The sequence below is a fragment of the Oreochromis aureus genome, linkage group 6, assembly GCF_013358895.1.
Source record: "Oreochromis aureus strain Israel breed Guangdong linkage group 6, ZZ_aureus, whole genome shotgun sequence".
NCBI lineage: Eukaryota > Metazoa > Chordata > Actinopteri > Cichliformes > Cichlidae > Oreochromis > Oreochromis aureus.
In genome coordinates, this window is record NC_052947.1 from 15,455,462 (window position 1) to 15,470,757 (window position 15,296).

At 37.7% G+C, this 15,296-nt stretch overlaps 1 protein-coding gene across 1 annotated transcript; it reads left to right on the forward strand.

The window, feature by feature from the left end:
- The first annotated feature begins 2,623 nt into the window (after nt 1–2,623).
- Nucleotides 2,624–14,663, forward strand: frg1 (FSHD region gene 1). Its single transcript, XM_031757309.2, has 9 exons — nt 2,624–2,761; nt 3,768–3,835; nt 4,104–4,226; nt 7,994–8,051; nt 8,386–8,500; nt 10,643–10,747; nt 10,990–11,081; nt 13,754–13,864; nt 14,512–14,663. The coding sequence occupies exons 1-9, from the start codon at nt 2,703–2,705 to the stop codon at nt 14,546–14,548; spliced, it is 768 nt and encodes a 255-aa protein (XP_031613169.1). The 5' UTR covers nt 2,624–2,702; the 3' UTR covers nt 14,549–14,663.
- Nucleotides 14,664–15,296: the final 633 nt, after the last annotated feature.

Genomic DNA, 15,296 nt, shown 5'->3' on the forward strand with positions numbered 1-15,296 from the left:
TTTGTTGTGATTTGGCGCTATATAAATAAAATTGAATTGAATTGAATTGAATTGAATTAAAATCCTGTGTACATCCACCAAAAATGATACAATCACATGTTGCTAGGGACACATATATATTCACTGATTTGTTAACAGTGTTTCATGGAGGTTTATGACTGTTGCTTGATGAATTCAGTTTCAAAGTAAGTGCTGAACCAAAAACCTCCTTGTGATTCCTTTGGTTGTTAGCAGACTGCCACGGTTGGCTGTAGTTTTTAATGCTTACAAGAATTTGCAAACTACTAGCTCAGCTGTAGTAAAACTTCTCCGTTTCTGGTTTGCATTGCACTTTTCATAGTTTCATTACAGCTCAGAGAGTATCGGGTCAGTGTTTATAGATAAGTCCATCGCTTCCATGCAAACTGTGGATATCCAGCAATACACTAGTGGTCAAAGCAATCAGAAGGAGACTTTTGATAACAGGTTGGGGAACATACATTTTTTCCCTAGCAACAGGTGATTACCAGGGGATTCCTGACTGGCCTGCAAACCTGCATGATTCGGAAACGAGCAGTCATTTTCCCAGAAACTGCCATCAACCTCCAGTAGCCACCCACAAATAGTTGGGGAATGCTCATGATCGGTGGTTTCCAGATGGTTGCATACCAGTCTTAGCCTGTATGACTGTGACTGATTCATTTGATCCTACATTATAACGATGATTTTCACATGTTCATGTGAGTGCTGAAGTCTCCAAAGAGCTATGGAGTCCTCAGGCAGAGCCCCTTCCACTAAATTCACCAAAACACTCCAAGAAGGCCAGAAAAGGTCTGAAAAGCTGTTTGGCGTGTATGCACAGACAACAGTCTAAACCTTACCCTCCATGACTCAAAGTCATACAGAAGTGGCTCTCTCGCTTCTTCCGGGTCAGGAAACAGGGGACTCTTTCATAACCTCATTTTTGTTCTTGCCCTCCAAGACAATCCAAATACTCACCAAAAAATAAGATCTCAGCAAAATCTCTGCCCTAAATATTAAAAAACAATCCTAACTAAAAGCTTGATGGTCTGTTGATATGGAAAACATGATAATTCATGTATCTTTAAAAAATGACCACCAGAATGTTCTTCAATCTGGCAACCAAAACGATTTTCTTAATATTAAACTCTTATCAAGCTTTTTAGTGATTTTTTTTTTAATCAAAAAACCCCCCCAAAAAACCCACCCACATATCTTCTTATGTATTAATATGTGGGACATTTGTGTTGCAGCAGCGTGCTGCAACTGGATGTTATTGTTACTTTTATGCTCGGGTCCTAAAGTATCAGTTAGTGTGTTACCATTTCATTTGACATCGTCCTTATTTACTTCATTTTAAGGACTTTAAGCTTAATCACTCAGCTCTCTCAGTACAACTTATGACTGTTTAATCCCATCAGCAGCAGGGATTGCTGTCAGAGTATTACTGAATTTGACAAATGACAGAAGCAGTACAACTGGGATTCACTTCTGGGTAAAATGTTGATTCATGATTTCTGAAAACCCTACTTTCCAACTTCCCTCAAGCTTACAGGACTTTGCTAAACAGATTAATCTTCCACACTCAAAATCAACTTTTCCTCAAGCGCAGCAACACAAGGAGTTTCACTGAGGCATTACAGCCATTTCACTATTGCATCAGTCAACAAGTTTTGTGCCCTGATGGCAAGTTAAGATGGTTGCAGAAGTTGTGTGTTCTACAGAGTTCTTGCCAGCTGAGTTTTATTGCATTAGGCAGATAGAACAAGATACTGTGTAATTTATTTTACTTCTTGACAGTATCCACAAATGATTTATTACTTCCTGTCATGGTCATTCCTGCTAATGAGGCATCATTAGCATACACAGTTACATAAGGACATCTGCCAGAGGTCAGCAGCACCAACCCAGTCAACCACGCCTCCTCCACCTACCCTGATTGGTGTCTTTTTATGAATTTGTGAGAAGGGTCTTATGGGTTTGACTCAGAGACCATTTAACATTTTCGCGTGTGTGCGTGTGTGTGTGCGTAGGTGTGTGCGTGTGTGTGTGTGTGTGTGTGTGTGTGTGCGTGTGTGTGTGTAAAAAAAGAGACAAATGCCACTTTTTCAGATCCTGACTGTGTATATAAAATTATATGGCATATAAAAAAAAGAATTTATGACCTAATAAATGACAAAGAGCAAAGTTTATTTAGTGTGATGTGAGTCTGGGAGAGATTTTATTAATGATGTTTCTAAAGTAGTTTAGCCTGACTGATTACTGAACTGTGATTATCTGTCAAAATGCTTCTGTACTAATTTGTATATTTGCAAATGTAGTACAGAATAAAAAAAATTTATTTCATGTTAAATAATGCAATTTTATATACTAACATTCAAAAATTTTGAATGTCATACCATTACAACAGTATGCTATTTGCTGTACTAATTGCACATTATATTCTGACCACACTCTACCTTTTTCTACAGAGTACTTATATATACTTAATTTAATTTGTTTTTCTATGATTAGTATTCTTGTACTTTAGATTAGTTGTATATATTTACTACGATAGCAGGTAGAAATATTTCATTCATTTGGATTTACAAGCTGTATGGGCTGAACGGTCAGGTTCAGAATGTTACTTCGCAGCCACCGTACTTTTCTGCACGGGAAACGGCGTTTGTTTGTTGTGTTACCTGTTAACATTAGCTAAAGACATGGCGGAATACACACACGTAAAATCTACCAAACTGGTTTTGAAAGGTCATAATAAAGGGTAAGGGCTATTTTTGCTTTGTGGCATTACCCGATGCCACCTCAACTACTTTTCGGGGCTTATTATGTGCTCTCTTCTCTGCTAGCTTTAATTAATTCGCTAGGCTAGGCTAACAGAAATGCTACAAAGAAGAAACTAACCTCTTAGCCCGTAGTTAACCAACATATCTACAATCTTTAAGGTTGGACAGGAACGTTTTTGAAAAGAGGGCTTTGCAAGTGAAATAATTACCAGTCAAAATAAACGGAAAGATTTAAAGATGGCGTGGTGTTAAACCACCAACCTGAAGGCTATCCTAAAGCATAAATTAACTGGAGTAACATATACTAATCTGTTAGCAATGTTAAAGAAAGTGTAAGTGAGAGAGAAAGAACTACAAAGAAAACAAAAAAAACCACATTATGCAGCATGACACTACAAAAATATCATATTTATTATAAGGAACATAAATAACTTCATAGACTGAAAGCTCCAAGCTATAGCTAAGACGCACTCAAAAATATTCGGAAACATTTGACTTGTTTGTATTTTGTTACATTTGTAAAACCAAACTCGTTTTTGAATTTGGGTTAAAATTCACTAGAGCTGAATACTTTTATGGAGAAACAGAGTCCTGAAACCCTTTATCCATATTAAATAATAAATGATAATATTTATTTGGTATTGCTTAGTATTTGGTATATAGTATTTAGTATTATTCCAGGAGAATGGAAGTTGCATTTCAAGGAAAATGCTTGGATATTGCAAGGTCTGTTTTGTAATTAAATTTAGCTACTCTACAAATTAAGACATTTTTTATTTTTTTGTGTGGGAAAAAATAATAAAATACTAAAACAAAGCTGTCTGCCTATTTACTTGACACAAACATTTTCTTTACATAGGAATATGTATATATGTATTGTAATAACTTTGTAGCTGGCAGGGTAAAATATACCCACATTAATTTGTCTATTAAGTAGAGCTCATTAAGAAGCTGATCTTTTCCATCTTGATATTAATCTCACAGGAAAAAGAAGAAAAACAAAGATAAGAAAAGAAAAGCCACAGATGAAGAGGAAAGGCTTGATATTGTTGGTATGTATATCTTCTGTATTTTACGTTAGTATTTTGTCCACTAAGCAGTCAGTGTTCTTTGAGCATACAAACAGCTAAGATGATGTGTGTTTCAGATATTAAAAAAAAAGAATAAATTAGAGGGGTCTGATCAAACTCATTCAAACATTAACATTTGTGTTACATTCATGACTGAAGGAATATATTCTTCCCTACTGTTAATGTCTCTCAAATTCACAGTAGTGCCATGCATTATTTAAGCTCTGACATGGACCTTTTTTTTCACTAGGTGGCTGGTGGTCTGTAAGCGGCTTTGGAGAAATTACAGGAACAGTTGCCATAGAGATGCAGAACAACTCATACATCCATGCCCTGGATACCGGTCTCTTCACACTCGGTTCACCACACAGAGGTAAGAGGAGAGACTGGGGTTACATCAAAATTTAACTCAGTTTTTTTCAAAGGTTCAGCTATTTCTGCAGCTCATGGCTTATTCTAGAGACAGTGGAAGTTATCAGCTGATAAATAGTGTAAAACTATTTGAAGTCTATGTTCCTGTGCTGTATCTATACAGCATAGGGCTAAATTTCATTCAAGATTTTTTGGGGGGTGTGTTTGTTTGTTTTAAGCGACATGAGACATTATCATGAAATCTGAAGTCAGAATTTAGATTGCTTCCCTCTTCAATTATTACTGCCACCAGCCTGAAATTTTCCAGACATTAGATCAGATTTGATTTACTCCAAAGACAAAATACATCAGCCATTGTGCAAAGAAACTTGGAAGTGCTTAGTGGATAGCGCTAGGCTAGCAGTAGGCTGCCTGTACTAAGAACTTATGGATGAGGGTTTGGAATTTAATGTGGTTTAAAACAGACAGCAAGCTGGAATTATTTCTTCTCAGTCAGTAAGCAACAACACTTACCTGCTGTTATCCAGCTTTGTTTTCATATGACCTTAGCATGCTATTGAAATGTTATTGTCATTGTTTAAAAGCATATTCTTAGGCTTTTGTAATGCTTTGTACAGTAGCTTATTATTACAGTTAGCCATGTTGCTAATGATTGGCAGTCCAAACGCATGCCAACTAATACAACCGAAAGGTTAGCAAGTAGATCAAGTATCATCCACTAAGGTAATGCCAATATAAACAAAGAATATGTACATGGATACTCTTTTCCATTCTCCTCTTTGTATAAAAAGGAGTGTGTGAATCTAGGATTTAATTTTTAATGATATGATTCGTCTAGTTTGTGCTCATAGTTATTTATTTTGTGTTCATCACTCTGCCTGCTGTGTTCATTGTTGTTTTTATATTAGGAGGAAAACAGGAAAGTTACGTGATGTGACTCAACAGTTCCTGTTGAGTCACAAAAAGAAAAAAGTTATCTATTGTAGATTTAACTGTAAGATCAGCTCCTAGGAACTGTGATTTAGGTTTCACTGGTGTCTATTTTTTTATTTTGTTTTGGGTCTTGTTTTGTTTTTTATGGGACTGTATGAAGTCCGAACCAGAAGTTCCACCCTATTCAAGTTTTGTCCATTCCCTTTTGCCTTCCTTACTTTGGGGAAATGGACAAATGAAGCTGAATGTGGTGAGTTGAGTTTGAGGTGATTATGTGGATTAAAAAAAAAAAAAAAAAGCAGACATGTGATGGCAGGCCCCTCAGCTCAGGTTATTTGCACCTCAGATGTGGTCATTAAAGTAGAACTCTGCACTGGGAGCCTGACCCTGTCGCTGAATTTTTGGTATATGACCTCTTGACTTGTATGTTCGTGGTGGAGTGGAGCTCTCATCACCCTTAACTAGGGCTGTGCGATATGACGAAATATATCTGATGATGTAATTAAAACGTCTATCGTTTCATATTATAATGCTATCGTTTGTTTTGTGGTGTCGCAAAATACACTGTTTACGGCAATATTTTTAATCGTTTGGATGGTCACTACATGGATGCAGGCACAGAGAATACCAGCATGGCTAGTGGAGATGAAGCAGAACCAGGTTGCTCCAAACAGAAGGACCAGTCAAAACAAATCGAGGACCTTATTTCTAAACAAGGGGGTACATCTGTTCATGGACATGGTTTGGTTATGAAAAGTCTGGCACGGACGAGAAAACTGAACTATGCAAATTATGCCACAAACCGGTCCCCACCACAGACAAAATGCAGTCATTTGCAAAGCATGCGGTAAAACTATTGCTGCAAAAGGAAGCAGTACCACAAATTTATTCCACCAGCTGAAAAGTCATCCACTGCAAAATGAAGATTGTTTTAAACTCGGCATGTCAACGTCTCCCCACACACCAAAGAAAACGTTAAATAAATCAGCTGTGATACCTGCGACTGTTCCTCGTCAGTTGTTTTCATAGTCACTGTCTACACTTTTGTTTCTGTAATTTGAGGTTTATTGTACAATTTTTATATGTTATAAGCACAAAGGAGCACATTCTTAATTTCAGTTGTTTTATTTTTATGGCACTATATGGTTGAAAATAACATTTGTATACCATGTATACAATGTATATATAGCCAAAAAATGTCATGATATGTCATGACGTCCAGCCCTAATAACCATAGTTATTTTTAGAATTGTTGTTTCATAATATATCAGTAGTGCTGCAATAGTCCAAAAGAGCTCCATATCAGCTCACGATGCTTTGCTTTGACAGTCATAATAGTAATCACAATAATTAACTGGAAGATTTTTTTTTCTCAAGTGTCTGGAATTTTATAAACAAAATATTTCTTTGTTTGCAACACATTCAGACTATTTTATGTGTATACTTATCTACATGATGTTGATTTCAGGAGAGGAAAATTGAAGAGCAGGATTATACCGGGGAGGGGGGCACTGTGTACAGTAGGATATAAGTGGTTCTGCCTTTCATTTTGTCGTTTTAAATGAAGATGTAAAGTCTGCAGCTTTTTTCTTATTCCACGCTCGTACAAACCTGAGAAGCAAAAACCTAATCCGGGGTGAGGTTTACTGTAGGCTCCTGGATTCGCCTTCAGTCCACAAAGCAGTAATTACTTACGCAGTAAATCCAGACACCAGACTGAAAAGGCTGAACAGGGGTTGACTTGAGGAGGAGGATAGAGCCAACTCTGAGTTTTCACCCATTTCTGCCTTCAGGCACTTCTGAGGAAGCGCTTTTCATTGACACAGTCCTCCCAGAACAGAGACACTACTAACAATTAATTCAGACCACATTTATTGAGAACCTGTGAAAATGGCTGGAAGATTGAAAATTCCCTTAGTGGGTCCTCATCCTCTGCATGCGCAAACACCAATTTCCAGTAGATGAAAGAGGACACAAGCTAGAGCACCGAGAGGGAGATGAAAGATTTCATCGTCTTTACTGAGATTTCTCCACTGATGCCACTCTGTGGATGTTACAGCCTTTTAGAAAGCTGAGAAAATGTTCAATCACCCACAGGTCAACGGAAACATGCGGATGTTCTTTTAGCCACCCCACTGGGTCACAGTCAGACATATTCCAAACATAATCAGTGTATGTCATATTTGTTTCTGTTTCATTAATGCATTCTTTAACATCTCAGACTCTGCTCTTCGTTGACCTGAATGATGGACTGTGAATTCCTCAAAGCTCTGACTGATTGTAAATGTCAGAAAGTAGCCTCATCTCAGGCACTGAGATCAGCGCAGCACTGCATAACCAGAGGGTTTGCATCATTTATGGAAAACATACATAAGTAAAATACGAAGCAGGTTCAAAGATGTTATAGTGTTAGAGGAGATTCTTTTGTTACAGAGTAAATATTTAATACTTAATCATAGTTTTGTTTGACAAATGCGTTGTTTTAAAATAATAAGATCTGTGTCCAGAATCTGATCACAAGTCTAAGATTTTTCCACAAATCCTGTATGTTACCATGTGTGATTATTAATTTGTTTTATTGAAACTTACATAGATTTGTCCTCTGTAATGGCTAGCTTTCAGGACATTAGATAAGGTTTTAAAAAAAAAAAGTCCAACAAATATTGAACATACAAACTGCAAATATTGAATTAGAATAAACTACATATAGGGTTAAAAAAAAATGGAATAAAGCCAAGATTATAATGAGAGCAATAATATAACACTTAAACAATCTAAAGAGGGCCACTGACACCTGTAAAATCTTTAAAAGGCAAACGTTGCTTTGTGTTTCAGATGATGAAGGACCAGATCCTCCCGAACAGTTTACTGCCATCAAGCTCTCAGACACACGGTGAGTATACAAAGATAAACTGCACATTGTTTTTTCATCTTCTCACCAGTAGATTTATTACCCCATTTCTGCATTTTATATTAAGGATCTGTTTCTATTGTCAAGATGTACACAAGTAATTTACCAGCCCATGGGCAATCAATCCTTGAAGATACGCTGCCTGTTACAGAGCTATTTCTTATGCATTAGTTTCAGTGATAGATCTCAGATTCATACACTAATGTTATTGAACTATTCTTTTCACAAAGAAAAATATTGTGTAGGCAACGTGTTTTGAATATTAGATTAGCCTTTCTTACAAATCTGTTTAGTTTTTTCTTTTTTGCTGTTGCAGGATAGCCTTGAAGTCTGGATATGGAAAGTACCTCGGCATCAACTCTGAGGGTGTGGTGATGGGGCGCTCTGATGCCATTGGCTCCAGGGAACAATGGGAACCAGTCTTGCAGGATGTGAGTAAATCTTCTAATCGATGTAGGCCACCAGTTCATTAATGATATGCAGAGCTGCTGTTTGAGTTTCTTTCTAGTCCAGTCAGTTTTTTGCAGAAAACAAACGCCTCTTTTCAAGATTCCAGATTGGTAGCTTGAGTAGTTCCTGGTGGTGATAGAAAATGTGGTTTAATCCCACAGGTCACAAAACTATTGATTTTATTATTAATGTCAATTTCAGTTATTCTGTCAGACTCATGCTGCACATATTTGAGTCTGCCAGCAGCAGAGCTGTGAAAGAAGTTTGTTACCTCATGAAGAGGTGTGTAGTGTGCTGAATGCAGCTCACTGTGGCTTCTGCTCATTGTTTTTTATCTTGTACTTATATAAAACATGCTGAATACTACAGCCATACTGTGATAAATCCTGACACCTATTGAATTTTCTGTCATTATGTCAAAATATAACTCAACCCACCAATTAAATGCTGCAGCTGCCGGGAACGTTCACATTGCATTAGCAGTAAGTTGATACGGCCTTTGTTTGTTTTTGTTTAGTTTTCTTTTTGTTTTTGCTGTTGGCACAGATACCCAGTTTGTATTATTGCAAGTCGCGACTGAACATCTGACATTTATTTTGAAAATTAGAGTGCTTGATCTCACACTACAGCATCAGCATAATAGGCCAAAACAAGCAGGTGCAGCACCCACACTACCCCTCCTCTTCCTTTGTGTTTCATTTACATCCACCTGGAAGCTTGAGACAATCCAACCGAAAACCAACCCGTCGCTATATAATACAGTAAATGTCCCTAGCAAGTTGTCGTCAAGTAATTTCACTTGTACAATTGTTTGCCTTTTGTGGCTGAATGCTCTCTGACTTCCTATTTTTTCATTGCCGTGTTAGAAGAGACTCTTTTTAATAAAAGGGACAGTGTTTTCAAAGGAACAAGGTTCATATAGATATGGATGGCCAGGCTGCCGAAACATAGAATAGAAAACCTTAGATACTTTATTCTCTGCTAATGAAGCTATCACTCCACTAAATCTAGTAAATGGTTGTGTTGGGTTTATCGAACCCTTCTAGATAGAGTACACCAGCCAGATTTAACTGCTAAAGGCACTGGATTAAAATAAGAAAAATAATGATTATGTCATAGTTTCTAATTGCCTTCATTATCAAAGTGGCTGCCAACAAACACTGGAGGGACCCTGGCGTCTTACTTTTAATTGGTGTGCAGCCTTTTAGTCCCTTTACTGTCTGACTTTATACTCTGAAGAGATGATTTGGTTAAAAAGGCAGTCGCACAAATTTAATCAGTGCATTTATTAGCCCGCTAGCAGCAGCATCACTGTGCAATGAAGTGCAGAGAACACGTGCATGTGAAGATAGAAATCTAAACAAAGATAACAGGCTAAATAAAGATAAAAATGAAAACATCAGATAATGCTGTGAACACCAAGTTGCTCTACAGATCGCACTTACACAATTAATTGGATAATCAATAAGCTAATCAATAGATAGTACGATAATAGACTAAACAATTAGTGGTCTGATAAGACATTTGAATATATTTACTTGGGTTCTCTCTTTTTTTCATATGTTTTGTATACATTTTTTTTACTCAGAATACCATAAACACAAAGGTTTCTAGGAAAAGTTTCTACCTTCAAACTTGCAGAAGAATGATAAATGTTTTTAATAAGAACTTTATATTCCTGAAATTTGTAAATATTTGTCTCCGTGAGTGCCATGTTAGTGTTTGAAACACAACATGCATATTTTATGGTTGTGTCACTTTGTGTAAAAGGATAGTTTATGTTTTAGTTTCTCTGTTTTGTTTTTGTTTAACCAGCCCCAGAGAGCCCTGCTTCATACATGCCTCTCGACTGACATTAAGCCCATGGGAGATGGCATTTACCTGAAGTTATGAGCAACTAGCTCATTATGCAGAAAGCATCTACCTTATCACTGTAGCGCGCTGCTTGCCTTCATGCTTTGTTGAAACTATAAACAAGCTGCCCAGCACAACCTTGAAACTCTTTTGCATCAAATATTGGGCAACCTTTCATGCCTGTCACAACAACCAATCCCACTGCAATTCTATCTAATCTACACCCCCACTCCCCCCATCTCCTGTGTTTTCTTTCTGTTCTGCTTCAGGGCAAAATGGCTCTCCTGGCAGCAAATAGCTGTTTCATTTCCTACAGTGACAACGGGGACATTGTGGCCAAGAGCAAGACAGCAGGGGATGGCGAGATGGTGAAGGTGATGTGTAAATAGTGTTCTTCCACAAGGTTGCATGTTAATCCTTTGATTTTAAGCATGCAATCTCTGTAGGGGCCTGACTGTTAAGAGGGAAGGGGGAAAATGTTGTGACCTCACTTCATGGAGTTCAAGGTATTGATATGTAACGCACCACTTCCCCCCTCCTCCGCTCTCTCTCTCTCTCCCTCTTTCTTTCTTCTTTCTCTTTGTTTTTTGTTTTTTTCCCACTGGACGAAGAACAGATCCGAACTTGTGCAGAACGAGAGGTCAAGCGTAAAGATGACATTGCAGATGAGGACAGGGGCAACGTGAAGTCCTGCGAGGTCAATTATGTGTACGTAACCTCTGCTGTTTATAAGCGGTGCTTATGAAATGTGTAAGCAGCCCAAACAAAGACTAATGAAGGAAAAATCTTGAGTTCTCTTATATTTTCTTTGGATTCTTCTCCGTTAAAAAGGTTATCATAAATTAGAATAAGTAAATGTTATAATTACCTGTTATTCTTTGCTAAGTTCGGTAGATGCTTTTGTGCTCCATTAATGTGAAGTTTAACTAGAAGTTTCTGTTCTCTTTCAAAATAGGCCAGTGAAAAAGAGGACGTTGTAGTCCATGTTTCAAAGGTGACCAGAAAAAGCGGCTGCATGTACCACAGCTCACTACTTAAAAAAAAAGAAAACGCTTGTAACAAGCAGTGAAACACAGATAAGCTGATGCGCTTATGTGAGGTGTTGCAAGATGGTTAAAAAGATAGGAAAAGAGGGATATCTGACTGGGAATTACTGTAGTTTTTTTACTCCTGCAGCAAAGCTATAGATATCAGTCAGTATGAATTCTCATTGATAAGCTACTCAAAAAACAATATAGTTAAACTAGCTTCACCTTCAATGTTTACAACGTCATAAAAACATTAAATTTAAAGGCATTCATTAAGAGGTACCAGGTACTTTTTTAGTACCTACTTTGCTGGGTTTCCAAGTGAAGTGGAGGCGCAAGCCACTGATTGGCCAGCCAGTGGCATCACTTAACGAGTGAAAGCAACTTTTTCATTTTTGAAACCCAACAACAAGGGAAATAGCAGCACAAAAACCAACACCGTGTCCTTGAGTCTGACTAAAAGCTTTAGACCGAGGAGCAGGTGTACCATCGCCTCAACGTTCTCCATTGTTTTGTTGTGTTTGTGTCACATACAAATGACACGAAAAGACTTTTGGCCATGTTGCTACGACGACCTGACACACATTGAGATGGTACTCAATTGTAATGGAAAACAACCAAAACCGGATCGAGCCGAGTAGGTACTAGTGGAAAACAGGGATAACACTTCTTTTATATGACATATCATTTAGAATATTTCAGCGTAAGTAAATCATCTGAACCCCGACCACACTGCTGGTCACAACTTCTTGATGTTCCAAACAGTGAGCTGCATCTACACATGATGCTTCAGTTTCAGAGGTTAGAAGACTGAAAAATGCCCAATTTAAAATTGTTATGTTAGAAAAGGCCAAAGCTTAATCCCCTTTGGGTTAATCCCCTCGGCATCCACACAGGAAACGATTCGTGGCAATGTCACGATCAGAGATCATAGAAAACCACTGCTTTCGGTTTGGTGATGATGTCACTACAGTGGAAACACACTAGCAACCAGAGGTTGGGAGCTCTCAAGATAAACTTTAGCACAGGATACTGGTGATTGGCATATGGCAGGGTAGTAAATACATTCAGAGGGTTGCCTAGACAACCCGAGCCTGGACCAACCATCAGCTTTAAAATGATCCTCATCTTCTTCCGTGCCATTTTCTGTAAATCATAAAATCTGCTTTGATACGCTTTCTTTGTAAAAATTCATACTGCTAATAGAATTTGTCTTACAAGCTCTTGATGCTTCCTATCAGTAATTCAGTTTTATATTTTGCAACAATTTGACATTTTACAGTTTCAGCAGAGCATCATCTGCCTCCCCAAAACCAGGGAGGAAAATAAAAGAAAACAAACAGTAATTTTTTTATCCTCACAATTATCTTCATGTGTCAGTCTCTACTGACAAGATTTGGACAGCAAAAACACTTGCCTGGGTGTGAGGAAGATCACGCCTTAAAGGATCTGCCTCATCAATCCAATGCCTTTAAAGGCGCAATTGATAGTCTGCTGTAAAAGCGTGATGAGAAGGCAGGCGGTGGCGCATTTTCGCTTCCAATGCTTCAAGTGTTTTATATACAGCCTGTCTGTGGCCTATTAAGTTCTGGGCAATATGTCTGAAGCTGTGTTTTTTTTTTTGCTTGGCATGCTTTGGCTTTCGTTGGCCACTCTATTATTTGTTTTAGATGAATGCGGGGGAAATGGACTCATCTTGCTGACATGTTGATAATGGCTGCCCTTGAGCCTGTGTCTTGATGTAGTGTTTAGCGTCTGAAATGCTTTTCAGGATGGAGTGCGCCTTGGGAACGGCAAAATGCAGGCAGAAGGGGAGAGAAAGTAAATATCAGAGAGGTTTCCAACACACTGCCGCGCTTGTTTATGAAGGTTTTGTCTGAGATATTTAAGTATGTTGTTAAGGTGGCTTATGTTAAAATGAGGGATTATTTGAAGCTTTTTTCCAGGGACTTTATGATATTCAGGTGAAGCTTATTCAGATGCACAGCAAAATGTATTAATTAGAGGGGAAATCCTACTACCCACTTTAACGCTTCCAGTCGCTGAGTATTTAAATAAGAGCACTGTATGTGTGGTCGCTGGTGGCAGCTGGTAGGCTTAACCACTCAGCCTTTTGCTTTTTAGGTGCCACTGTCAACATTTAGATAATACCTGGGAGCATTATTTGGAATTATTTTTTAAGGTTTTAGCTGCTTATAAAGCCTTGATGTCATTGAACATTTCTGTGTGTGTGTGTGTGTGTGTGTGTGTGTGTGTGTGTGTGTGTGTGTGTGTGTGTGTGTGTGTTAATTAGTGAGTTTTTTTTTCTAATACCATTATTAATGTGTGTGTGTGTGTGTATGTGACTTACAGGAAGAAGTTTCAGAGTTTTCAAGATCGAAGGCTCAGGGTTAATGAGGGCGACGCCACTGTCCTAAAGAAAGCCAGGACGGATGGAAAATTTCACGAAGCTTTGCTCGACAGGTGTGAAAATAAGTGTATTATATCCTTACTGTCAGCCACTTACGCTTCTTTTAATGAGTGCTCTCTGTTAAAGGATCTTCTTTCTCAAACGAGTGTTTATACAAGAAGTTATTAAATTCAAAGTGCCAGAGGAGTGTTTTATGTAAAAAGAAAGCGCTCAGGTACTGCAGAGGCCTGTGTGTTCACACACTGTGTAATACAAAGCAATGAAAAGGTGGCATTCAAGATCAGCATGTGTGCATTCAAAATCCACTTTATACCTGCACTTCACTTCTTTTTGTGATTCCCTTTCAAAGATAAAGCTGATAGCAGTTTTAGATCTCTAAATGAAGATTTGCTTTGGAAAAAATCTCAGTTGAAAAATTCAAGTGGGATTCAAGGGTTTAGAAAAAAACTGCAGAGTATTGATATGTTTGTTTCTTTTCTGATTTAGTTTTTTTACACAGTGAAATTTTCTGAGGTTTTATCCTACTTTGGTGTGTTGGTGTAATCTATATCTACTATATAAAGTCTTACACAAATCAGTTCTCTATAGTTACCATTTAGAGCTGTTTTTAAATTCAGTGTATTCTAACCAATGAATTAATACACATATTATTTGCACTGACTGTAACCCTGAATATAACATGTCCTTTTTTTTATTGCAGGCGAAGCAAAATGAAAGCAGACAGGTACTGCAAGTGAAGAATGTGGATTGCTGTCATGCCTTTGTAAATGTATGCATTTTATAGATTTGATCATATGACATGGGATTATGACTGTGACTGTTTTATGTATTTTGAATAAACTTTTAATGTTTTGTTTTGTGTCCTTTTTTACAGCCATGTTCATCTTTGTGAGATCCTTTGCTTTGCTCTGGAGTAAAAATTGTGTCTAATGTTTGTGGAATGCTTTTGCAACCTTTGATAGGAATCAAATGGCCTGTATAGTGATATTTAATATATGAACTATGAAGATTATTTAGTGGGAAATTAACTACAGGCTGATGTTTAACTAAGCTTTAATGAAAGGCAGCAATACCTAATTTGTTAATCCATAACTTAGTTTGACAGTACTGTGTGCTTCAGTATTTGCAATGACTTTATGCAACAAGGTTACATGAATGCAACTCAAAAGAGGTAGTGAATTCACTTACACAATTCAGCATGTGTTTTACCCTCCACTGTGGGCATTTATCCTTTTGGCCTATTGATGCGTTACTAAATGGGTGCACTGGGCACATGCCCAAGGATTATGGGGGCATAGACATTACACGTTTTCACCTGCAAAATATTGGTGTGAATGAAACTTAGTCTAGAATGAGCTATAAAATGAATACAAGCCGTTTCAAAATCAAACAAAGATACTTAAGTACCAAAAAGACAGAACACTACAAGGGGATGCAAATCAGTTACAAAATACTTCTTTTGTATCAGGGCAGTTCTGGTGCTGT

Excerpts from the sequence above, each read along its gene's own strand:
- frg1 (XM_031757309.2), top strand. The coding sequence starts at position 2,703 with ATGGCGGAATACACACACGTAAAATCTACCAAACTGGTTTTGAAAGGT. Across the intron at positions 8,052-8,385 it reads ATCAAGCTCTCAGACACACG|GATAGCCTTGAAGTCTGGAT; the intron begins GTGAGTATACAA and ends TTGCTGTTGCAG. Across the intron at positions 11,082-13,753 it reads TCCTGCGAGGTCAATTATGT|GAAGAAGTTTCAGAGTTTTC; the intron begins GTACGTAACCTC and ends TGTGACTTACAG.